This window comes from Wasmannia auropunctata, unplaced genomic scaffold (assembly GCF_000956235.1).
Source record: "Wasmannia auropunctata unplaced genomic scaffold, wasmannia.A_1.0 LD336071.1, whole genome shotgun sequence".
Classification (NCBI taxonomy): Eukaryota; Metazoa; Arthropoda; class Insecta; order Hymenoptera; family Formicidae; genus Wasmannia; species Wasmannia auropunctata.
Window position 1 is genome coordinate 663,320 of NW_012026819.1, and position 24,314 is coordinate 687,633.

Consider the following 24,314-nt stretch of genomic DNA (forward strand, 5'->3'; position numbering starts at 1 on the left):
AAAATATGGCTACCTGATAGGAGCTCCGGCAACCTTATCGGGCGTGATAACACTCTACATAGATTAGTTTGACTACCGCAAATCGTAACGGCAAAGGATGGCCGAAATATTATCAAATCTTCTTGATCTCTGACGATGAAAAGAACGTGCATTATTGTATCTCTCTGCACTTATATATTTAAATATATTTAAATAAATTTCTAAAAAAATTAATTTTTTTTGTCACATATAATTAATCCAGTGGATTTACTATCGTGGGTTTATAAATCGAAAAGTCTAATAGCTGTACGAATTAACATAGTAATTTTAATTTTGTTTCTATAATATTCTCCCAGGTACATGTTGTACATATAAATATATGAAAGTTACATAGATATGTAGAATTGTATTCGTAGATTGCGTACATATATGTCCAAAATGCGTTGCATTACTACGCACGTGTCGTTCAAAGATTAAAAGATGAAAAATATATCTTTATCTGCCATCTGTGACTTCATAACTGCAAAAAAAAAGGAAAAAGAAGAAAATTATAGATTGCTGTATCTATCACACGTGTAAAATGTCATTTTAAGATATTAATGATAGTGCATTGCCAGGCTGGGATTTTCTAGGCTGCGCTGATGCAGCGTAATTTCAGCAAACACGATCGATTTTTATCATCGCTATCGTTGTTATTTTGTAATTATGTTATTGTACGATCATCAAGTTTCATTGTCGCTGATCAATTCGTTGCACGCGGATAATTAACCGTAAATAATCATCTGAAGTGCATTCCGACGTAAAATCGTAGAGATAAAAAAAAAAGAGAGTAAAAATTTCAGATAACAGTGTTGTGAATGCATCGAATTCCAAATGAGAAACGGCAACTCTAGAGAGGCAGTAATCGGCCAATTGTTGTTGGCTACTCGACAGTCAGTTGTACCATACAATTTGTTAATGACAAGAGACCCTCGAGGTGAAGTATCCGCGGCTTAACCGACAAGTGCTACCGAACGGAGCCCGCTACGAGTGCACTTGATAAAGTAACATCGTTTCCCTCACTATCTGTATTTATTTATGCAGCGCGGTTTCGCACAGATAAGCCAGTCTTCGCGTAACGTAATATTAATTGCCGTAATTATCGCGAGAGACATCATTTCGCGTCGCATAAGAAGAATCGTGATAATCAACGATGCGATGGCGAGAATCGTCATTCGTGAGAGGATTATTTATTACAACAATGCGAGCTCCGCATGGTGCAATTTGATTGCAGGATATACGGATCTCGGTGTCGCGTGGTCGTAACTTCTTCGTTAAATTTCCAGGACGCCGCGTGACACCGTTTATCTCTCCATCCGGCACATCTATGACATATGGGTCTAATCTCCGCTTATCGCGGTTAAAGCGATAAGGGCGGGTTGTTGCGCGTCGCAAAAATGGACGCGCTCGCGGTATCTCTAATAATTTTATGGAAAGGTGGGGTAAAGAAATTGGAACGCGCGCGCGCGCGCGCGCGCGCCCGTTAATCGTATAGCGTGTAAAAGATTGATATAATTTCGAGCGACGCAAAAATTTGTGTGCCTCGAAAGATAAGGGGTCGTAACAAGCTATCAATCATTTTGCCCGCTATTGATTTAGACTATTTTATCGTCGGTTGCGTATCGCCGATGTGCATATTGTGTCTTTTACTTAATACAATAATGCAGCAGTCGTTTACAATAATTAGCAAAAGAGCGCGTTTGTACGGTTAAATAATTTATTAAGATCAACAGTGTCTACATTTAGTAACAACAATATAAAACGATGTCTGTTAAATATTATCAACATTTACAAGAAAGGAAGAAATTATAATTCGTTATATCTTAATTAGAGATTATAAATTATACATTTTATAAATTATACATCGCCGCCGACCTTTGCGCATATTTTGCATTCTGATGATCAGAATAAAAATAATAAAAATTACAGACATAAACCGATGATACTAGAGAGTGAATAAGCGTGATAATAATTATTTCGCTTCCATGTGTGATCATCATTGATTGAGAAATGCGATCGATTGAAAAGGAATATACATACATAAACGATGGCGCTAAATATTTTTATCATTCAAAATGAATATATTCTTCATAATTATAACTTAAATAAAAGACTAATTTTAAAAAGTTAATAAGACACGAAAATGCCAACAAAGCGGATTTTGGTGCTTGATAATCTCTATAATACAATGACTTTTTAATACAATTCTTAGTTCATGCAAACTGCGCGCCACATAATCGTCGGTCTTTAAAACGACCAACTTCGAATCGAATAGCACGTAATATCATAATTATGAAAAATATTACCTCAGCCAGGATATAAATATTTTTTGCAATAAGTTATCTTTACAGGATTTAAAATAGACGCTATATAAGCATCGAATTATTAGATTGCCTTGGCAATTTAATTGTGATATTACGTACTATTCGGTTCAAAGTTGCGTTTTAAAGACCGACAATTATGCGGCGCGCAGTTTGCGTAAACTAAGAATTGATTTACATATTTTTTATAAGATTATTTATCAAGCATCAAGGTTCTTTAAAGACCATGTTGATATTTTCGTATCTTAATTGTTGGCAACACTCCACGGTCGATCCAGACACTTAGTTATTTAAACAATAATGTTTGTCTATACAGCTAACCTTAACATATAGTCTTTCTTCTATAGTATAACGTAAATATTTAAAGTTTGCATATAATACAAGATTATACAAATATGCGCGTCGATGAAAATTGAATTTTTTGGCTGACTTCTACCGTTATATCGATTCACAGCTCATTTATGAGATATAACGATCAGATGTAACGAATGTTGTTATATACACAAACGAGTATATGTCCAAAAAGAATCAGTTTAACAGCGTTTTGCGGTGATAACACGCAAACTTTAGCCATATATGTTTTCGCACGCGCTGCGTTTTGCACTATCGTATCGGAGAAACAACATTTAATTCATGATCGCAATTACGTAATTGTCGAGACAGACGCAATGTTTCGTCTAAATACGATAATGTCTGCGCACTTTGAACGCACCGCCGCGATTTAGATGCTTACATCCGCTTACATCCGCCTGTCCACAATTAGGTTCCCGTCGTCAAGCTTATCGCTCTCAACCGGATTCGGGGGAAAAAAAAGATCAACCATCCATATGGAGAAACATCCTGCGTATATTTCGGAATAATTGCGAATCATTTCGAAATCAGCGATCGTCCAATTAATCCTCCGTCTATGGTATCCCGATAGTATATAGGCGTTATTCTTGAGTGAACGCGTCAATTTAGGCCGATTCAGGAATTAGAGAACTTATTATTTCTTCCTGTATCCGCTTTATCGCATCGTGCGAAAACTATACCTAATTACTTTACTATAATTATAATTATTTTACATTTTTATAGAGAGAAGCATGATTACGCTCGAGTGTTAACACGACGACGACGTACTTTGGATCAGTTTATACTTTGGACAGTTACAACTCGGGCGAAATCACTCATCGGGGAAACGCGAGCGCCTAAGATTCGACGAAATATCTGCGAGCATCTTAATTCGAACGATTTTTCGAGAGCAATAATTGACGAGCGACCACACGATGACTCGGGGATCTTTTATACGAGCTCGAATATATGTCTTGATAACCTGATATCTTTGCTATATCTTGACGACGGACAAATATCTTTTATTCGGAATCACGTTTAATCCTCAACAATTGCGTAACTGTCAATGACGTTCGATATCGGCGCGATATTGTATCACTTGATAGTGATCTGTTGTCTCGAAGGAAAGCTTTCGTTCTCTGTTTCCTCCCCCCTCCTCTCCCCCCTTCTCTCTATCTATCTATCTATCTTTCTCTATCTCTCTCTTTTGTTTTGCTTTTTGTTAATTGACTACTTTTTCTTGCGACTGCCGTGACTCGTGCGCTTACCCTTGTGACATTTACTCACGTTTGTACTGCGCTTCTCCACCACCGCACCGTTGTTGGCTCGTCTGGCCGATGATTTCGATTCTGTCAAAAATTACGTTCAATTCTTATTGAAACGAGTAGATACATAATTAATCGTATTCATAATAAATTTGATGATACTGATTACGAGTCAACGCATGCAAAGTAATGATGTACCTGCAATCGTTGATGCTGGAATGAAACGTGCTTCGCCATTGATAAGCTCTTTTGTCTTTACGACTTTTCTTGCGGGACATTCTAAACAATTAATAATTTGAAATGTGATTGATTTTATTTATTTATGTTGCAATTACATGCGATACAATATTCATCGCCACAATGAATATCGTAACCGACATTGAACTTCTAACACAGTTCTTTCGGATTTACAAGCTCATTGATGCCATTACATATAGAAATAAATGTTTAGTATCAAATATTATGCGAACGAAGAATGTAGGCGTATCATTCTAGCACGGGTCTAGCAGAGAGTAATGTTTAATGCCATAGGATTATCTCAAATGGATTAATTTTTGCATAAGGATATTATAAAAGAAATATTATGAAAGAAGAAATTTTGTTCATCGCTTTTTATTTACGGACATATCATATTTTATTTGCTCAATGTTGTGCTCATGATGGAGCACCATCTGACGCTATACGAGGAATTCAAAACAAACTAAACGAAGCGTATTTATCAATTCAATTCGACATTTGGATAATTAAATGGACCATCGCGAAATGTTTAACGGAGATGTTAATACAATTTAATTTTAATTTTAGTTCTTCTCCTGGAGACATCTTAAACAATACGTTTACCGTTGGTTTACCAATGGTAAACGTATTATTGTTTAAGATATCTCCACAAGATAGACGTGATTAAAAATAAATTTTATTAACATTTCCGGAAACATTTCGCGACAGTCTTTAATGCATAACTAATCATGTCATAATTGTTGCTCATCCTTCATGAAATCAGCTTTTTTTAGAATTTGTTCGTATTTGAATTTGTCAATTCAATTCGACATTTGGACAATTAAATGGACAATAAAATTTAATTCTAATGAATTTCTTTTTCTGGAGACATCTTAAATAATACATTTACCATTGGTAAACCAGAAGAAATTCATTAGGAGCAGCAAAAGTTATTACGTGATTAGTTACGCATTAATAACTGTCGCGAAATGTTTCCGAAAATGTTATTACAATATTTCCTGTTTTGGTGCTATCGATATATATTTTATACAAAATTCTAAGTGTTAAATCGGTTGTGTAAATATATAATCAACTCTAAAATATTTCGTTTATTATAGTTGTTTAAATTTCTCGAGGTAATTTCGAGGTACTAATCGAGGTAATTGCAGAAAACGATCGATTAGATAAACATAACCGATGTACATACAAGAACATTATTTTATGTGAGCATTTCGTGCGACGTCGTAAAAATGGCGATTTTAAAGTCGTACAAAATTTGCCTTCAACACAAACGCGATTTAAGTTACCTCCTTGGTTGATTTTACGCTGTCGTACTTTACGATTGTTTGTGTGTTGAGAAGAAGCGAGTAAAAAAATAATTTAAATAAATTAACATTAAAAGACTACACCATTTTTGTTAAATGACAAACTCTTGAGTATGTCGAAAATTAATATCGCATATAACCACAAAGAATAAAATTAATATCGCATATAACCATAGAGAATAAAATTAATATCGCTTGTATTACATTGAAAAAATGTTTGGTTACTTAATGGAAATCTTGTAGATTCAACAAAAGGTACAAATTTGAGATGTACTTGTGGTTAAATCTATCAAACATTCTAGCCGAGATAATCAGAAATTCAATTGCGATAAAAGGAATCCTGATTTGGTATTGGAACGCATGTACTTAAGAAATTCTGATTGGATCAGAATGTACATCTTGTTAATGCAACCAAAACATTTTTCTCTGTATCGTAATGTATTCTCTGTATAACAACACGCGTAAAATAAGATGGCTTTGTAGAGCGTAAATATTTGTTTCATATTTCACGGACTTAATAACGTTAACGATTAAGTCCGCGAAATATGAAACAAATATCTACGATCTATCAAGAGATCGCCAATAATTAATGTTAATAAGCAACAACCTACGCTACTAATTTAGTGTACATACTTCATGCCATATGTGCTTAAAGCTATTGAATGGTACTTGAGCAGAAGTTAGAAAGCGACTCATCAACAATGCGAAGCAAATTCGAAAATTCAGATACGAAAGCGAAATGTACATGCAGCGAATGCACAAGCGTGTGTAGGAGGAACGTAAGGTATAGCGAAAAGCTAGGCTATATATAGAGAAAGAGAGAGACACAGAGAGAGTCTAGATGTGAGAGATCGCAGCCACAGGAGATGCAAACGCGTGATCACTTACGTTCGGCGATCGGCACCGATGACTCCTTCGGCGCGTCGCTGTCCGAGCTGATCGGCGAGTAGAAGGTCGGATCGCCTTCCTGACTGGATCTGTCGGGCGTATAACACTCTGGCGAGTCGCGACGCTTCGAAGTCGCGAGGCGCTCTTCTGCCTTATCGCGGCTCTCCTTGGCCGACGATCTCTAAATACGTTGAACACAAGCTCGTTGAACATTTACGTACTGCGAAGAATACCGTCCCTAAAGTGCCGTCAACGTTCCTCGACACCGCGACGTCGATACTGTTGCGTTTCTTTTGAAAATTTCGCCGATACTTGTACTTTTCAGTTATCCTTCAAACAGAAAAGAAACCTGCACCAGTGACGCAATGTAACGCGGATTAAGTATATAGTAAAATTTTATATTTTACATCCGTGTACGAATTTCGAAACATCGAAATTCAAACAGAAAAAAAACTGCACCAGTGCAGTTTATATAAAATTATTATATAAAATTTTACTTAATCCACGTTGCATTGCGTTACTGGTGCAGTTTCTTTTTCTCTTTGAAGGATAACTGGAAAATACAGAACGGCGAAATTTTCAAAAAAAAAAAAAAAAGAAACGCAAAGGTACCGCGTGCCTACTTCGCTTGTGTATGCGCTTTCTCTCGTTCAGAATAATCAGAATCGTAATCTCGCGTACAAACACGAGGCGTCGACGTATCAAGGACTCCTTTTAACCTTTTAATTCCTATTCATCATAAAGAGAGTCCGAAGGGGCATTTTTCGAGGTGTTTACCTTCTCGCAAACCGGCTGGTCGGATTCCTGCTTGGAATCCAGCGCGCAAATCTTCTCGGAATTCAAAAAGCACTCGGTTTGCTGCTTCAGGTTTTTGTTGGCTGACAGTGGTACATAAGTGTCCTCAATGATTTCGCGAATCTCACTCGGGGACACATTGCCGTCGTCGCTATTCTCGTCGTCGTCGTCGTCCTCGTCGTCGTCGTCCTCGTCGCTGTTCGCGCCGGTCGGCTGAAAAGGCGATAGCGAAAACGTAGCCAGATAAATCTTCCCTATCGTGCAAAAGCGTATGTGCAACACCGCGGACTAAAAATATAAATGAAACGAGCGGCGTATCGTCGGAGCGCGGGCTATCTGTCGAAGAAGGGTCAAGTCACCGAGTTTCCTTCGAGTCCGCAAATCCGATTGTGAACGTGAAACGCCGCTTGAATGGACTATGCATTTAATGATATCATTCGAGATAAACAAAAAAAAAATTGAACGTCGAATATTAAACAAAAGTATAAAACTTGGTCACTCACGTCGAAATCCTCATCGCCCTCGCTACTATCCAAAGCGAGTCGATCGATCTTCTCATCCAGAGTCTCTTCCTTCTCCTCTTCCTCCGATTCGCTCGAGGAGTCTTTTAATTTTTCCGTAGAATCCATCGATTCCGTCACTGACTTTTCTTCCGATGTCGTTGTTACCTTGAAAAAAAAATGTTTCGTTGTTTTATCGAATATTTTATCAGTTTCCAAATATAGCAAGGATAACTCTTGAAACAAAGTAAGTTGCGAATTGAATTCATATTTACAATCATTTCAAGTACTTGTTTCTAATAGCGGATAAGCCGCCGAAAGATATCAATCTGTAGAATAAACGTTTAAAAACACAAAAGACAAAAGATTGAAATACTCGGAGAAAGGTTAAAGAGATTGCGGTATTTTTCAGATAATTATACAAATAATTATACAATAAAAAGATGCAATCGAATACACACGTGATTTATATTTACATGGCAAAGGAATAAAACCGACGGCGGGTGGTGTTTTACTTACTGGATCGGGATCGAGGACGCTACTAACATAAATTTTGGTGGGCGGTGGTGACAGAGAGGGTTTGGATGCGTCCAGGCAGGATAAGCTCGACAAAGTCAGACGAATGGACCTGATCAGGGCCTTCTTGGCCTCGTTCATCGACGGTCTCTTGTCCTACACCCACCACCGAGACTATTATCGTGCTAATTTTATTATCTTTCTGCAGTCGTTGCATTCGCTACGTTTCACCGGCTAAAAAAAAAACACGCGCGTCTTACCTTGACCTCGCACCTCTCTTTCATCCCTTTCTTCATTGTGGCATTCAGATACCTACGAGATTTCTGCACGAGTTTTACCTGTCGAAAAAAATGTTTAAAGGACGATGAGCTAAGCGTCGCCTACAATGAGACTTAAGATTTAAGATTCAAGAAAATTGATCAATCGATTATTCTTCTCACGTGAGATGAATAATCGACTATGATTGGTCAATTTTCTTAAATCTTAAGTCTTAAATCTCATTGCAGAACGTCGAATTTTACATAAGGAAGGAAATAATTGAATGCGAATAAAATAAAATAGATGATAGTTTAAACAACACTTTACAAATTCTAAAACTGCTGACGAAAATTTTACAATGAAAATATTAATGCGGTTTAAAGATTATTTTTGAATTAATGCGATAATATTAATGTTAAACTGTGAATCACGTGAAAATGAACGTACCATTTCACTCGGCGTTATTGCAGGGTAACCCAATATGTAAACACCTATATTCCCTGTCACTCTGATTGTACGCAGCATCACTAAGCTCGGCAAGAACAAGAGCCACGGCAGTGGTCTCACGAGTTTCGGTTTGCCCGAGTCTTTCCCATCTGAAATATTGATCGAGCTCGATTGTCGAGAAATTTTTTTTTTTTTCCGTTAAAACGATAAGATTTCGTAAATCGCACCTTCGCTAACGTCTTGTCTAGGTAGGCTCCATTCCGCACACTTCTCTACGGTCCACAAGAACTTGTCCGCGAGTCTTAGTATACTCTGGCCCAATCTGCTTTGCATCACGAGTGACTCTAGCAATTTCAGTTCTATCCAAATATGATCCTCTTGCTGTGTCTCGTCGGCTGCCTATATCGACACGAGTAACAGTAATTTACTCGATCAATCGGACGTTCGCCGGAATATATTTTTACAAATATAATTTTGGAATGCTTACTGTCTTTGACGAACTTGCCGCGGCCATATCGGAGGTAAATCAATAGAAAGCCTAGAAATATTTGAGATAACGTAATATCTATTCCAAATAACATGAACAGGTTTGTTTGCAACGCGATGTATTTTTTTTTTAAGAAATATTAGAAACTATTGTAATAATTGTAAAACAAAACAGAATAACAAGAATAACAAGCTAAATATATTTATTTAGAGATAATAGCGTTGATTTAACAACATCGTTTTCCATCATCTATAAACGAATGTTTATAATGTATGTTTATAATAAGATTCTGTGAAGATTCCCGTAAAGCGCGAATACTCCATGTGATTTGCAATGGATCCGAGTTGATGTGAGAATGTTTATTGTACGGAGACAGTACATTTGATGATAGTCCGCGATCATGAATAAAATTTTTCTCCGTTAAGTCAATTAATGACTCAATTTAAGTCCTAATGACTCAGAAATGCAAAATAGACAATGAAGAAAGCGACGATGATAAATTATTATCGGGAAGGCACGACCTCGGCTTATCAGGGCGGAACGCCGAAAGAAATCTCAATAACGGCGTATTCCCGTCGCAAAACACAATGTATACATGATCACCGACATACGAATTTAGCGTCTCACCGAAAAATATCGTCAGAACATTACGTTTTTGATGAGTTTTATCACGAGGCATTAATCTACGCGCGCAGTTTCTCTTGAAGCAGCTGCATTCGCATATACATATATTCACGTACATGTTACACCGACGATTTATACTTTCAGAAATTTCCTTGTAATTTCAACAAAACAACATCGATTTTTAACTTTCAAATATATATATTGCAACAAACCGCGAAGAATATACTTTAAAAATAATTAAGTTGAGACTTAAATTATTTTAATGCTTGTAATTTTGAAGCATGTCGTTTTAAATTATCGGATAGATTTTAATTTATCTGTATGTACAATTTATTTACATAGACAGGATGAAATTTTTGCAAACTTGTAGACAAACATGATCTTTGCTAAATGTCCACGATATTACTGATGCAATTTAATCTATCTCGATTTTATTAAGATCGAATACGTTAGACTTTTAAAAATTCTCGCCAGGAATGTGCCGCGTGCATAACACAAGTGCACATGATATACAAGGTAAAAATAAATTTACTGATCGAGCTTTATCAATGACATTTTTCCCGCATACAAAATTTTGTAATTTAGCAGATAATGGCAGTTTAATTTGTAATTTTCCTCTCGCATGTCAAATGGATGTCAAACGGATGACTTGACGATATTGATAGAACGTAATTGTAGAATAATTTGTCGCGCAAACAAATGGTGAAAGCATTTAGGAAGTTACGCGTACGTTAAAACAGACATGTTAATATATTTAATTTGCGTAATTTTAATTTGTTCTGAATCCTGGTATTGAATCTTTAATATAAAATTTATTATATATAATAGATTGAGATTAATAACTATATAATAATTTAATTGATTGATTAATGGATACATAATAATTTAATGGATTGACTAATGATTTATAGATTTTTAAAATAGCAGTCGTTATAAGTTGAACTTTAGATCAGTAAAGTGTATTAGCGGATGGTCTCAATTAAAATTTCTCGAAGCTACTCGCTGTAATTTTTTGTAACGTTCAGAGACATCATTTGAGGATAAAGTTTACAAATTAGATACGTGTTATTAGTAAAGCAACATATTACGCAGTATCTGTAAAGTTTTATTTGGTTGTATTCTCCTTGATTTTTCGGAAGTCCATGGTCAAATAGTATCTTAGGCAACGGTACGTTTACATTACATCGCCGGGCGAGATAATTAAGAATTATGTCTGTGCGCTGTCTAGTAAAAATCTAACTCGACCACTATCGTCTTACTCATTGTTTTACACGAGTCACGCCGTAATCACGATGTTTGCCTTTTTCGGCTTTTATCGTGTTTTCGTTTGGTTCGTGTAGCAGATCCTCTTGACCGTCAAATCTTGTGCCGCCTATCGGCACAATGTGAAGGAAAAATAATTTTTTTTTTTTCGCTCAACACCAGTGAACGTGTGCCCGCACACACGCGTGAATAATCCGAAAGAATGTGAAGCCGTGTTATTTCGACAGAGCTTCGGACAAAGCTGATTGTCATAAATTATAAACATAATTGATTATTACACTTCGAAATGTATCTTACAAATAACATATTTTTAGAAGAAAAAATTATTCGATAGATAACAAAATGATTTATAACATGGATCTAAGATTCTTAGGTCCATGATTTATAAGCATTCTCTTATTGCATTAATAAACATTATTTAATCATCGACAACGGTGACGAACTTTTTCGCAAACGCAGCAATTAGAGAGAAACTATTACGGTATAAGCAGTAAAAAAAAAAAATTAATCGCGGCTACAAATCGTTTATTTCTTCTCCGTTGAACTAACTCGTTGGAATTCGTTTCAAAACATTATTATTTGTCGAAATCTAACATACCATTGATTCCCTCTGGATAATTCGATCGAATGTTTAGAACGTTCGGGTCAGAGAGGACAGAATGTGTTTGTTTGAATATAGCATCGCACACATACCGGTCAATACATAAATATCCAGCTGATGTCGATGCTATTTTACAAACCACAGAAAGTCTTATTAAATAATTGATTTCTTCAGTTATATAAAAAATTGGCGGATGTAATTTTTCTTAATACACATCGCATGATAATCTCTATTCAAAGCGCAGAGTAATAGAGAAATATTCCACCGGTTATCGTATATAAGCTTCTTCGGGATACAAAGCGTGATTTTGGCATTAATGTTAATTACCTCTCGTAAATAAAAAAGACGGGATAAAGAGCTATCGCTGCTACTGCGCCGCTGACCGTGATCTTTGTCGTAACGCACGTGCTGCAACGTCCTAGAATGGTGTCCTGCGCGGTCGCTAGCGGAAGCTGTACTCCTGACGAGTACTCGATCACGCGCGAACGGAGCCGGTACTTTCGTGACTGCGAGATGTTGAGCGCGAACTGGGAAAGCCGAAGTTTCACGGACAGTAACGTAACAACGATTAAGAGCGTATACGCGGCGCTTTAACGTGCAAGGGCCCGCGGTGATTTTTGAAATCCCGAGAACAGAATCTGACCCGTAGAATACGGTATGCATTTCCTCGGAGTTAATTAGTAGAAGTGCATCACGCACAACATGCATTTCCAGCGAAATGCAGTACGAAGAAATGCATCATTTTCTGCAGGCGAAAAAAGAAAGTGAGACTTTACTTATATAATTTATAAAATCTATTGTCAACAAAGTATCGTAAATTTTTCGATTAGTTCGGGAGCTTATTTAAGTTAAAATATCGTCATACTAATATTTTTTTAAATTTTCAAGCACTGTTCGTGAATCTTCGAAGCTCATCTCCGTGGATTTTCTTTCCTTAGCTAATTACGAGATTTACAATCGATTTACCTCCATATTAACAATATATCTAGAGTAGACTTTGTACCCCTAATATACACCTTGTGATAATACATGAAAAAATTTTGCGCCATTTATTACATCATGTTTCTACATCAAAATTTATTTTTTTTTACAACGGATAATTTATCTGATAGCTTTGTTTTTTTTTATAGCATGTTTTTCTAACTCTACTAGATAATTACACGATTGTAATTTAGCGTTATACAAGAGTATCTCTCTCTTCTTCTCTCGTATGACCTTCTCTCGCGAATTTTGAAATTATAAGTAGAATTTATTTTGACTGCATCATATATTTCGAAATATTTGAACATTCGAGGATTCGAAAGCAATCCGCATTCGGGTCGATTTTATTAAACGTTTATTATATCGGCATTAAAATTTAAAATTTTGAAGCACACATGCGCGTATACAGAGCGATGAAATGGAGCGCAAGCCAAACTGTATCCTTCTTCCTCGCTGGAACTTAGTAAAGACGTAGCACGTAATGTAAATTACATTCTAGACAATTATTTCACGATGATCGACACTTTTCGCTTAAATTAATTCGATTATGACGCAATCTACAATCAATGAAACCAATGATATCGAAAGCACACACACACACACACACACCCATACACACGTCATAAACACGTAAGCGTTTGCAAACGCCGTAACCCTTTCGCTCGTTGTCCCTCTCACTCGTCTGCTCTCGAAACGTATGATTTTACAAACTCTTTAATTTTTTTAACGAAAACGAGATGTAGCAGTGTCACGATCGACGCTACGATATAACTGAAGAAACATTTCGCATTTACTCGTGCGATTCTGAGTATTTTATCGGAATCTCAAATCCATCGCGTTTTAAGGCCATTCTTACATTCCGAGAGACTCTGTCATGGAGATGCAAACACGATCGGTTCCTTTTCTAAAATTGTACGGGATAAACGTTAATATAGATGAATCTTTCAATACGAGCTCTTAACTTCAAGTATTTCACGTCTTTCATAATTCAGCAATCGAGTGCATAAGCGTACCACTTTGTCACGCAACCTCCTTGCCTTCACGAAGCGCACACACTGTCTAATTTATCGAAATCAAAATACCTGAACTATGCGTGTGGTGTTTATGTTCCCTATTACAAGTAATTTACGCAGTAGCTTCTATGTTGGTAAGACGTAGATAGAATGTCAAAAGCGGAATTGAATTTTTTTATTTTAATTATTATTAACATCGTCGAAAGTGTATCGAAAATTTATCGAAATTATCTCGCTGACAATGAAGATCTACTGCTTCACACGAAACCATTGACAAGTGTATCGGGTATATTGCACATGGAAAACGAGTGGAGCAAATTGAGCAGCTGTCGTTTAAGCTTCTCAGTAGGATTAATGCTTTTTAAATGACTATAGATTTCAGAAGACAAAATGATCGGCGCAGGGGGAGGGGGGGCTTCGTGATTCAATATCGATACAAACTTAATACAGTTACAAACAGAACACTCACGCATTAAAAAAAGGTGTAGTTAACGGAAGTCGCTACGCAACAGTACGGATGCAGATAACATCAATAGGTATCGGTATCCATAAATTTTTTCTGAGGCAATTCAAGAGCCATTGATCTTCGGAACTCTACCATTTTTAACGCTATAAGGAATTGTAATAGTTTGCGATAGATTACTAGTTGAATTTCCTTCCTCTAATTTTCTCCCATTTATCTTCCTCTTTCGTCAACGGCCAATAAAGAACAAGTTATTCAAGTGCACTACTCAACTTAAGTCTATTCTAATGTGCGAGTCTTAATGATTTTGGTGAACTTTATTTAACAAAAAAAAAAACGTATGCACAATCCGCGCTAAAACTGTCGAATTTGCTCGTGTAAAATAGCTTATATATAATAATAATTATGCATGGGGGTAATGATACTGGCTCACAGGCATGGTAAACTGAAACGCACTTGGATAATTTGCTGTTGTTCATTTCGATTATATTCGTAAATAAAAAAGGTTAATATTCCTCCTCGTCGTCGGGCGCAAGTCCGTCACCTTCCAATTCCTCGGGTGGTGCAAAACCGTCCTGAAAAGGAGAAATGAAGCAGAGAATTGAAGCAATTAATCGAAGGAGTTCTTACGACTGCAGACTTATTATACAAATGTAAATTTTACCTCTGTTGCATAAAGGACTTCTAAAATTTTCTGTATAATAGGTGGAGGATCGCCGCTGTTGTCGCAATCTTGGCACATGACTTCTATGTCGCGCAATTTTCCGAAATAGAAATCTCTCTCCTTTTCCAGACCTTCCACTGACATTTTCAGTTCAACCAACTGAAACATTTCATTCATTTTTATTGGAAGATAGAAAAAAAAACATTTACTGATATAAATATTCTATTGAATAAAATATGACTGTACCTGTGCACTAAGTTCTTCAATTTTCCCGTTATCGCCACGGTTGCCGACTGTGGTTTTGGGTGGTGCACGGTACGGCTGCTGAACTTTATTTACTAGATAAAAAAAAAAATACATTACTTTACAATACTGTGGTAAAAATCATAAAAGTAATTATTATTTATTACTTCTGTAACATAAATTAGAGTATTTTTTTTGTAACTTGTGTAAAAATTAACAAAGCTATCTAAACGTATAAATATACAAGCTATTTTGTAACAAGCAAAACAATGCATGCAGAAATACAGTTCAAAATCATGCACGATATGTGTATTTTACAATCATGATAAGTCTTATAGAAATACATATATAAATTAAATCTTTGAATTATGTAATAAAAGAAAATTGCAAGGCAAGTGCTAAGAGATAATTCTCATAACTTGTACAATAATATAGTGTAATAAATTTCGTTTCAAGCGTTTGATAGTGATGGCGATTATAGACCGTATTGATACAGACGATTATCGTAAATTAGTGGAAGTTATAAGATAAGTACTTGCATCAGATTAAGGGAACAATATATATTGTGACTACATAACTCATTCATAGACTTATGTGTTCACTGAAATTTTGCCTGTCTTAATAGTCATTTTTTTTTTCTTTACATACTGCAACAATCAGTATTATTAATGAAACTAAACATCTCGGATGCCGTATAATCAGTGAATACAGAAACTACACAGGAACACACACATTAATGTACTCTATACTTTCCTTCATGTACCTCAGTATTAAAACACATACGGAGCTAGAGAAGCAAAATATAAGTAACGAGAATTACAATTAATGAAAAAACAAAAAAAGAGATATTGAATTTCACCTAAACTGTTTGTACTATCTGCACGCATGGTAGATGGCGGTCCCTCACCTAAAGGCAAATTTCATTTCACGTTATTGAGGGCGCATTGTGCGATAACCCGCAAATGAAACTCCAGTTGAAATATTTGGTAATACGGGGAAGTATATGAATTGAGATATCGCGGATATCCCTTATATATAAAATTACAGGATAGATTTTTCAGATCGTTTATAATCCCTCTAACTGACTCGCGGTATTCATTCTGTGATATTTACCTTGCCTGCTATACAGTAAGACCAGATTAACGTATCAAGGGATAATCAAGCACTCAAGTCGGTTATTGATTAGTACAAAATCTGTGTTAACGTTACAAGTTTTCAAAATTGTACTGAAAAGACTGTACTGTTCTCTTTCTCTCTCTCCGTATTATCGGATTCCATTCTCTTTAAAACTGTGTTAAAACTCCAAAAAATTTTTCTTTCGCATCAAAGTAGTAAAGTCATGAAATGATGTACCAGTAGTACGAGGAGCCGGTTTAGTCGAACTTATTTCACGTGGTGAGGCACGTTTCGCGTGAGTACCGCCGCGTGGTGCGTTATTTCCGCCACTACCCATAGACTCGCCTCCTCGCATAGTGAGCGCGTCGTACGGCTCCGCTCCCGAGTAGTTCGCATCAAAGAATTTCTTGAACCATTGCAAAAACTCAAAGTTGTCTTGGAACCTGCCCTTCACCAGCCTATCAATTGGCACAATCTGCAAAGGAGGAGTGGAAGACGTGTGTGCAACAAAAGAAAATAAAACAAAATTAAATATAATTCCGAATTCCGAGCGTGCGCGAAGCGTAAAACGGTTCTACATTAAAATTAATTTTAACGCTAGAAAATTAACGTTTCCTCGACGATGAAATTGTTAAAAAATTTAAAAATAAATAATCCCGGGGAATCCCTTCTATCCGCAGTAAATCGGGATGAAACGTGTGGAGGAAACATTTAACACATCCTAATCTACATACACATAAGAGAATAACTTCAACAAAATTCAATGATTTACATGTGAATATATGCAACATATTTCTATACATCTTCCGTAGACCAGAGATCGACTTCTGCGTTTTTTTTTTCCTTTTCAAATCTTCATGACGTGGACAATGAGATATAAAGGGTGCATGTAACGTGAAGAGTACGTGTGTTTGCATGTAACACTGTAAAGATAGCTTGTAACATGTTTATGCATATGCAGCCTCAAAATAACGTGGCTGAAACAAATTGGGATGTATAATAACTATTGCGCTATAAATTGCATGTGCATGTGCGTGTGTGGTACACACGTGTGTGTGTGTGTGTGGTGTCTTTGCGAAAATTGTTTCATTAATTTAAGACATCTAACGGCATGCAAGAAGCGGCGGCGCTAAAAGTCGTGAACTGCAACAATATACCCAGTTGCTGCCGCGGGACGATGTTACGCTGCTGTATGTGCCTTTGTTGCATTTGCGGCTGTTTCGACTGCGGCGGCAACGGCACCAGCTGCGGATTCGACAGGGTGTGCGTCCCGTCCACGCCGGAGCCGAGCGGTATGCAGCCGCGCGCCTCGTATGCGTCATATTCACGTCCGTCGTAATTTGCGTCGAAAAACTTTTTGAACCACTGTAGAAACTCAAAGTTATCTTGAAAGCGCCCTTTTATCAGCTTGTCCACTGGTATTACCTGAACCATTTCCACGGTCGTGTCATTATGATTTTCGCCTCCGCAGCAAGGTTTATGCTATTAGACCGCGGGAGGGGGAGGTACAATGTGCGATCTTTAGGATCCTGAGGTGATCATCGCAGTTTTACACCGCGCGTATCTCACAACGGCTTACCTTTTTTATTTTTTTTTTACACGTTTTGTCTAAAAATCATCTTTATTCTTACGGCTAAGCCTCTTACCGTGCGTCTTAAAAGCGACTTACGAGTTCTAGAGAGTTGTTTAGCGGGAGAAGAAGGTCAGCTGTTTGCTCTTACCTTGTCCACGTTCATCTTTTTGAAGCCACCCTGGAGAATTTTGAAATTCTGTATATACTCGTGCTCCAGATTGGTCTTGAACTTGACCCTCTTCAGGGGTACACTGCCCGGGAAGAGCATGTCCATGAACTGACAGTAGACCGCGCCGGTGCACAGCTCCTCGATCTTGGTGAACGACGATTGCAGGCAGTCGTTCACCCACGCGAGCATGTCGTGGCGACTGAGATTGTCGGATGTCATGTTTGTCGCGTACACGTTGACAGCCATGGTCGCTCCGTTTGTTTTAACTGGAAAGCGTACAACGACAGAAGATTAGGGTGGCGGTTGTAGGTTATTAAAACATCGGCGCGGTGCCGAGTGAGCGACGCGACGCGCAGCGTTCGCGCCGCAATCGGCCACGAGTCCGAGTAGATCGGGCTACTCGCGATTCTTATCAGCCCCCGGAGATCAGAGGAACGGATAGAATCGCGATACGGCGTTGCGTCCGGCATTGCGAGCGAAGTCTCGGGATTAACGGCGGGCGGGATGTCTCGGGCCGAGGGGGGACCTGCGGAACGTCCAGAGTCGCCCCGTCGAGTCCCCCCCGAAGGAAGCACGGTCGGTCCGGGGGGAATCGGTCTCCCGGACGACCGAGAGCTCCGGACGGATCTCGAGATCCGCACGGGACATTCCATTCGTCTTTTTTTTCTTTTTTTTTGGTCGGAAACTATCGCGGTCGACATATTCGGCATTCTTTATTCCCGTTGCGCCGCGGTTTTGGGTGCACGAGACCGCCGCCGCCGCCGCTTGGGTGACCTCGTGCGACCGCCGCCGCCGCCGCCGCTGCCGCCCGCCCGTCCGCTCGTTTAATCCGCCTCGTTCGAGCGCACACCCCTCGCGAGGACGACCGTCCACGACTTACCGAGGATCGCGAAAACACGGGTAACACCGCGCGCGCACACACCCGGGAGTGGTTCACGACGGCACGCAGATGACAAATGTGCAGTGTGCACACTAGATGATCGTTCAAACACGCATACACAACGGAAACCCGTAACGGTTCCTTCGTGCGCGATTGGCCGGCGTGGCGGCACGGATCACACGGGGAGGATAGATAGGCAACTCACGGAGCTGGGAAGGACGCGACACGTCACCAGGGGCGGCCCTTTCTCCGACTAGTGACCTACCAATAATCTCGTTCCCCAGTAATTTCCCCACGCGCGGCGAGAGAACAATCTGAACGACAAATAATAACCTCCAAACGTCGCTGTCAAATTTGCCGTTTCCTCGCCGAGTTCACGCTGCGCGTACAAGTTTTTCACAGGTAGGTATCCTGTTCAGTTATACAATATCGTGACAGTACCATGTGATTTATGAGAATTTTTCATAGGCATCCTCCGCTCGTTTGAATGTTTATATAAAATGTTTATGAAAACAGCTGTACGGTAAACATAAGTCATGAGCTATCAGTAAACGCAATTCAGATATCAAATTTAAAAGAAACGTGATTACTCTCTTATCAAATACATTTGGTCGACCAACAAAGGATGCTATTTGACTTGTACAAACAGCAGAGATAAATTAAGGCAAATTAGCAAATATCAAAATAATTGACTCGTGCACAGGCCTGTTCTTTATAGCTGAACTGGCTGCACTAGTTCAGAGTTCATCTTTTTTTCTTCCAGTGTAGAAAGAGAAAGATAAACTGCGAACCGGTGCAGCAGTTAGCTATAAAGAACGGGCCTCCTATCTCCTGACTTGTTTACACTCTATATTTTTTAACGACGGTTCGTGCAAGAGGTCCAGTGCTTTCGTATTTCAGCACTCGAGATGTCGTCCGTCAAGCTGCTGGAGGACAGAATTGCCAATTTGGAGAAGCAAGTGTACGGGCTCGGCAAGACGTTGAGCATCGACGATCCAGCGCCGTCGAACGCCCTCGTCGACCGGCTCACGGACGTCAACTCGTTGATTAATTCGGCAATATCGAACAGAGAGAAACCGAACGCGCTTATCAAGCGTCTGCCGGAGTTGAACGGGTACCTGGAGCCCAATTCCGAGGACGTCGATATGCCCGCGAGCGCCAAGGCGCAGCTGTTGCTGACAATGGAGCCGGAGATCAGGGAGATCCACGCGCTGTTGACGAAAGTGCAGGAACTCGCGCCTGTGTTGGAGTCGGAACGTATAAAAAATGCGCCGGAATTGAATAGCACGTTTAACAAGCTGTCGCTGTCGTATCTCGAGGCTTACGAGGATTCCAAGGAGCTGAACGCTCATGTGCACGATCTGCTGTCTAAATATAACGCAGTTATAAATAGTATATCGGAATCATTAATTATTTTAGATAATGCGGTTACAGCTGCAGAAGTAGCGGCTATGCCGAAGAAGCAGACGGATGATTAACGAGACAATTGTCCGCGGTCCACTTAAATGTAGCAGTTAATTTTTATATCGCGTTTTTAATGGCGTCAATATTTTTCAATTTTGGCTCTTGATTTCTCATAGTGCAGATTCACTTTTATCCCTTATCTTTTAACTTATTTATTATAGAGAAGTGTTTTTAGAGGAGCGAATTTCGGTTCAGCGGTTTGGAAAGGAAATGTCAGACCTTTTTAAAATACATTTATTTACCATTTTTACTTGAAATATAAAAATACGCATTCATCAGTGGATTACGTATATACGTGAAACATACTTTGTCGTTTAATCTCTATAACAATGCATTTTATTAAAAAATAGTAATATATTATATACATTTATCCTAACTACTGTTTATAATTCTATCCATGGTTCATTTCAGGAATCCTCATTTAGGATCTCTGAGACAAACTGTTGATTCGTATATAATCGAACATGCATTATGTATCGGTCTCTCGCGTTAAATAATTACCTTACAATTGGTGTGTATAAAGTGTACTGGAAATATTGAAGATATCACAAAGATAATTATTTTTTAATTTTTCGGGCGGGGCAATAATGAGTTTATACGTGTAAATATAGTAATAAGTAGAAATTTTGAAATACGTGGAGTATGTAAAAAATGTATCTTTAAGAGACCCGTTACACTAATAAATTCTTATACCACATTATCCATAATAAACAATTGCTTTATACAGTATTTACATAATGATTCCTTAATTATATAAGTTCGGCATAATTTTGTCTTTTAATTCTCATTACAAATCGTCACAATTCTCGTACAGAGTTTTAAGCGCTCTCCCGTCGTGTAACAATAACGGCACTTAAGCTTTCCTCATGATAACCCATCGCTGACGCGCGATGCTCGAGAATTATTAAAACACTTTTCGCGCTATCAATAGGAACATTAAAATTGGAAAAAAAAGAGGAAAGACGTGAAAGTACGGACTTTTAAGAAAATTTAGGAAATCTATTTCGAATTTTTCTTCTGTTGAAGAGTTTTTTCTTTTATATATATATATATATATATTCATATATATATATATATATATATATATATATAAAATCACGATCGTTTTCTTATTAAAACTGTGCGATTTTCTTGTCTAAATGAAGCATCGGCTTCTTATACGCTTCGAGAAATTGATAATAATAATAATGATTTAGCCTTCCGTTCGCAAAGCTGGCACTGTTTCGCGCAACCACGAGAGCGCTGGTTCCAAGCTCGAGTAAATTGCCGGATGACCCCTCGAACATCTGCTGTGATGACTTAGTAATCCCTGGATTTCCCATCTTTCCGAAGCACCCTGCGATTCACTGGCACACATCAGTGGCGCTCCTTCGTCATTCTACAAACACACAAATTAATTAGTATATAACTTACAATTTTTTATTGCTAATATTAACGACTTTTAATTAATGTTCCGAATATCAGGTGTATCATAAGTATTTACATATTTACGATTTATGTGATATAATGCTGCGTACTTTATAATTACAATCAATTAATTGAATATGATTATTTAAAGAGATGAGTGTATTTGTCAAGATTTTTTTTACTGAGTTTTATTACTTTTTTAAAATGATAATTATAGAAATGAGCGTTGCACTTTTCGTAGCGTTGAACTTACGTAACAGGAGCCTTTGTCCGTGCATATATCGTGTTCTGTGATGAATCCTGCATAATGACTCGTGGCGTTACACTTATCGGAATCATTCGTCAGAACAGACAAGAATTTGAGATATTGCTGCAAATTCATTTCCCCATTCATAAGGAATCCCCACCCTGCCGTTACGCAAATCTGCCTCGGCTAAAAAAATATCACCACGTTAGAGATCAGAAACGAATTATTTAAATAACTTATTAAAATTAATTATTAAAATTAATTATTTAAATAATTAACACTATGCCTTATCAGAGAATTCAATCGAAAGTATATACCTGGATAGACTGTCGGGGAAGACATACGGCACTAACGTTTCTGGAAAATACTAACGGCTCCCCTAATTCGATCAGAGCGATGTCATTATTATACAGGAACTGATTATACTTCACTTGAGGATAGGGCACGATGTTTTTAACGGCGTTCCCTTTCAACATATTCCCGCCGGTGAAAAGTTGCCATCCGCTCTTCTCCTTGTGTCTACAGAATCAAGAGAGAATCATATTATATATATAAAAGTTACAACAATATGGCTCGCATGTTGTGTCAAAAGTAAAACGTCCCATTTTATAAATCAAAGTAAAATTACAAGACTAAAAAGACGTAAACGTTAAGCAATTCTTAATCGACTTTTTAACGGATTATCTCTTCGTAAGTAAATTCATACATTCGTTTCTGTATCAGATTACCTGTAGATAAACGTTAAGAAATTTTTAATCGATTTTTTTTTAACGGATTATTATCTCTTCGTAAGTAAATTCATACATTCGTTTCTATATCAGATTACCTGTGAATACAAGAATAACTGGCTAGAGCGTGCATAGGGCCGAGTATACTGGCTGTACAAGCGGTTCCGTCTTCCGATTCCTTCAACAAGGCCACGCTGGACCATTGCTCATGATTGGCTGTAGTCCCACCTGCCAATCTCGCGGTCGGCTCCTCCGCATAACGCAGACCGCAAGTAAACTCCTGGCACGACACTTGCACGAGCCTGTCCGACACGCAGAATCCCACTTCCTCTAAATTCGTGACTAGCGGCAGGCGATAATTAGGGTTTGTCTTCAGTCTTAGAATTTTCTGACTTCTATCCCACGCGAATGATTTGATCGTCTCGTCAGATCCGGCGAATCCCAGAGCCTGACAATAGGAATCGCTGAATTCTTCGCTCCACCCGTCCGAGCAGACTAGTCGATAATCGCCGTCGTGTTGTCTGCACATAGAAATTTAAATTTTTTTCATATAGCACTAATGCAAAGCAGAAATATTTGTTATTAAATTTTAGAATATTTATTTAAAAAAAAACAGAAAGTCAAGGTTCAAATGATTAAGAATCAAACGATAAAATAAAGGGCAATGAGCCAAAAATTCCATATAATATATGGAATTTTTGTAAGCACCACGACTTTGGCTCATTGCCCTTTATTTTATCGTTTGATATTTATTTTTATTGCTTCCCAATATTTTGAAGAATATTTTGTTCTATTTACATAAGCATCTTTATAAAAAGATGCTTCCCTAAAAAATTGTAAATATACTTATTAATTCATTTTGCTCACCTACTAAAAAGAATTATAAATTTTTATGATTGTTAGCTATTTTTTAGTGAAAAGTACGTTATTAATCCGCGATTATTTCGAACTTACAAAAATAATTTAGCAATCAGGAAGATATTTTGATATTTGTGGTATTTATTCGGTTTGTATTTAAATACCTTATTTTCAAAAATGGCACGCGATTAGTCGGTTCGCTCGCCGTGCTGCTATCCGTTTCCGCGTTAGTGAGATTTCGGTCCGCGGTGGTATTGGCGATTAGGCAATCCCATTCGTCCGAATAATCCGGGCAATTCTCGATGCCGTCGCAGATTTGATTCCGGGGGATGCATCCGCCGCCGGTTTGACACTTGAATTGATCCAGGGCACAGTCGCACAATTTCTCGTCTTCCCCGTTGACGCAATCGGCAATTCCGTTGCAATGCCACGCTTGCGGGATGCACCACTTCTCTGTTGGACACAGATATTCGTTGTTCCCGCAGTTTTCCGCGCAATTGTACTCGTCCCGATGCCCTTCACAGTCGGGCCGACCGTCGCATTGCCATAATCCCGGAATGCATCTTCCTGCAATCATGAAATTTCATAATTCCATCGAGATTTTGTTAAGAGTTATTATATATTTGATATCTCAATCGTTAAAATTGATCAAGT

At 38.0% G+C, this 24,314-nt stretch overlaps 4 protein-coding genes across 9 annotated transcripts in view; 1 reads left to right on the forward strand and 3 right to left on the reverse strand.

Moving 5' to 3' along the window:
• Positions 1–1,717: 1,717 nt before the first annotated feature.
• On the reverse strand, positions 1,718–12,589 carry LOC105449867 (rRNA biogenesis protein rrp36). 4 transcript variants are annotated; one of them, XM_011689300.1, is made up of 11 exons: positions 12,182–12,589; positions 9,367–9,417; positions 9,107–9,278; positions 8,880–9,028; positions 8,435–8,512; positions 8,178–8,330; positions 7,662–7,826; positions 7,141–7,371; positions 6,364–6,544; positions 4,133–4,213; positions 1,718–4,018 (listed from the first exon to the last, which is right to left on the reverse strand). In XM_011689300.1, the coding sequence occupies exons 2-11, from the start codon at positions 9,391–9,393 to the stop codon at positions 3,900–3,902; spliced, it is 1,356 nt and encodes a 451-aa protein (XP_011687602.1). In that variant the 5' UTR covers positions 9,394–9,417; positions 12,182–12,589; the 3' UTR covers positions 1,718–3,899. The 4 variants fall into 4 exon arrangements, with proteins under 4 accessions (XP_011687602.1, XP_011687604.1, XP_011687605.1 ...); XM_011689302.1 differs by lacking the exon at positions 8,178–8,330; XM_011689303.1 differs by lacking the exon at positions 7,141–7,371.
• A 584-nt stretch (positions 12,590–13,173) lies between these two features.
• Positions 13,174–19,058, reverse strand: LOC105449866 (microtubule-associated protein RP/EB family member 1). 3 transcript variants are annotated; one of them, XM_011689296.1, is made up of 7 exons: positions 18,957–19,055; positions 18,056–18,342; positions 16,572–16,809; positions 16,078–16,125; positions 15,222–15,313; positions 14,976–15,134; positions 13,174–14,886 (listed from the first exon to the last, which is right to left on the reverse strand). In XM_011689296.1, the coding sequence occupies exons 2-7, from the start codon at positions 18,320–18,322 to the stop codon at positions 14,818–14,820; spliced, it is 873 nt and encodes a 290-aa protein (XP_011687598.1). In that variant the 5' UTR covers positions 18,323–18,342; positions 18,957–19,055; the 3' UTR covers positions 13,174–14,817. The 3 variants fall into 3 exon arrangements, with proteins under 3 accessions (XP_011687598.1, XP_011687599.1, XP_011687600.1); XM_011689297.1 differs by lacking the exons at positions 16,078–16,125; positions 16,572–16,809 and adding an exon at positions 17,492–17,759 and having other exon boundaries at positions 18,957–19,058; XM_011689298.1 differs by lacking the exon at positions 16,078–16,125 and having other exon boundaries at positions 18,957–19,054.
• A 110-nt stretch (positions 19,059–19,168) lies between these two features.
• Positions 19,169–21,149, forward strand: LOC105449865. Its single transcript, XM_011689295.1, has 2 exons — positions 19,169–19,358; positions 19,857–21,149. The coding sequence occupies exon 2, from the start codon at positions 19,865–19,867 to the stop codon at positions 20,432–20,434; it is 570 nt and encodes a 189-aa protein (XP_011687597.1). The 5' UTR covers positions 19,169–19,358; positions 19,857–19,864; the 3' UTR covers positions 20,435–21,149.
• Positions 21,150–21,489: 340 nt separating this feature from the next.
• LOC105449868 overlaps positions 21,490–24,314 on the reverse strand; it is a 40,265-nt gene continuing 37,440 nt past the window's right edge. The window contains exons 6-10 of the mRNA XM_011689304.1: positions 23,825–24,227; positions 22,901–23,323; positions 22,392–22,593; positions 22,081–22,260; positions 21,490–21,798 (exon numbers count right to left, since the gene is read on the reverse strand). Coding sequence (XP_011687606.1) covers positions 21,613–21,798; positions 22,081–22,260; positions 22,392–22,593; positions 22,901–23,323; positions 23,825–24,227 — 1,394 coding nt within the window. The 3' untranslated portion in view covers positions 21,490–21,612. The remainder of the gene's footprint in view (positions 21,799–22,080; positions 22,261–22,391; positions 22,594–22,900; positions 23,324–23,824; positions 24,228–24,314) is intronic.

What these genes read in the sequence shown, in the direction of transcription:
- LOC105449867 (XM_011689300.1), bottom strand. Translation starts at nt 9,393, where the DNA reads ATGGCCGCGGCAAGTTCGTCAAAGACA. An exon ending in CAATAACGCCGAGTGAAATG is followed by an intron (nt 8,513 to 8,879) that starts GTACGTTCATTT and finishes TTTTTTCGACAG; the next exon opens with GTAAAACTCGTGCAGAAATC. An exon ending in AAGAGAGGTGCGAGGTCAAG is followed by an intron (nt 8,331 to 8,434) that starts GTAAGACGCGCG and finishes TGGTGGGTGTAG; the next exon opens with GACAAGAGACCGTCGATGAA.
- LOC105449866 (XM_011689296.1), bottom strand. Translation starts at nt 18,322, where the DNA reads ATGGCTGTCAACGTGTACGCGACAAACATGACATCCGACAATCTCAGT. An exon ending in ACCGGCTCCTCGTACTACTG is followed by an intron (nt 16,126 to 16,571) that starts GTACATCATTTC and finishes ATTTGCCTTTAG; the next exon opens with GTGAGGGACCGCCATCTACC. An exon ending in TTGAAGAACTTAGTGCACAG is followed by an intron (nt 15,135 to 15,221) that starts GTACAGTCATAT and finishes GAAATGTTTCAG; the next exon opens with TTGGTTGAACTGAAAATGTC.
- LOC105449865 (XM_011689295.1), top strand. Translation starts at nt 19,865, where the DNA reads ATGTCGTCCGTCAAGCTGCTGGAGGACAGAATTGCCAATTTGGAGAAG.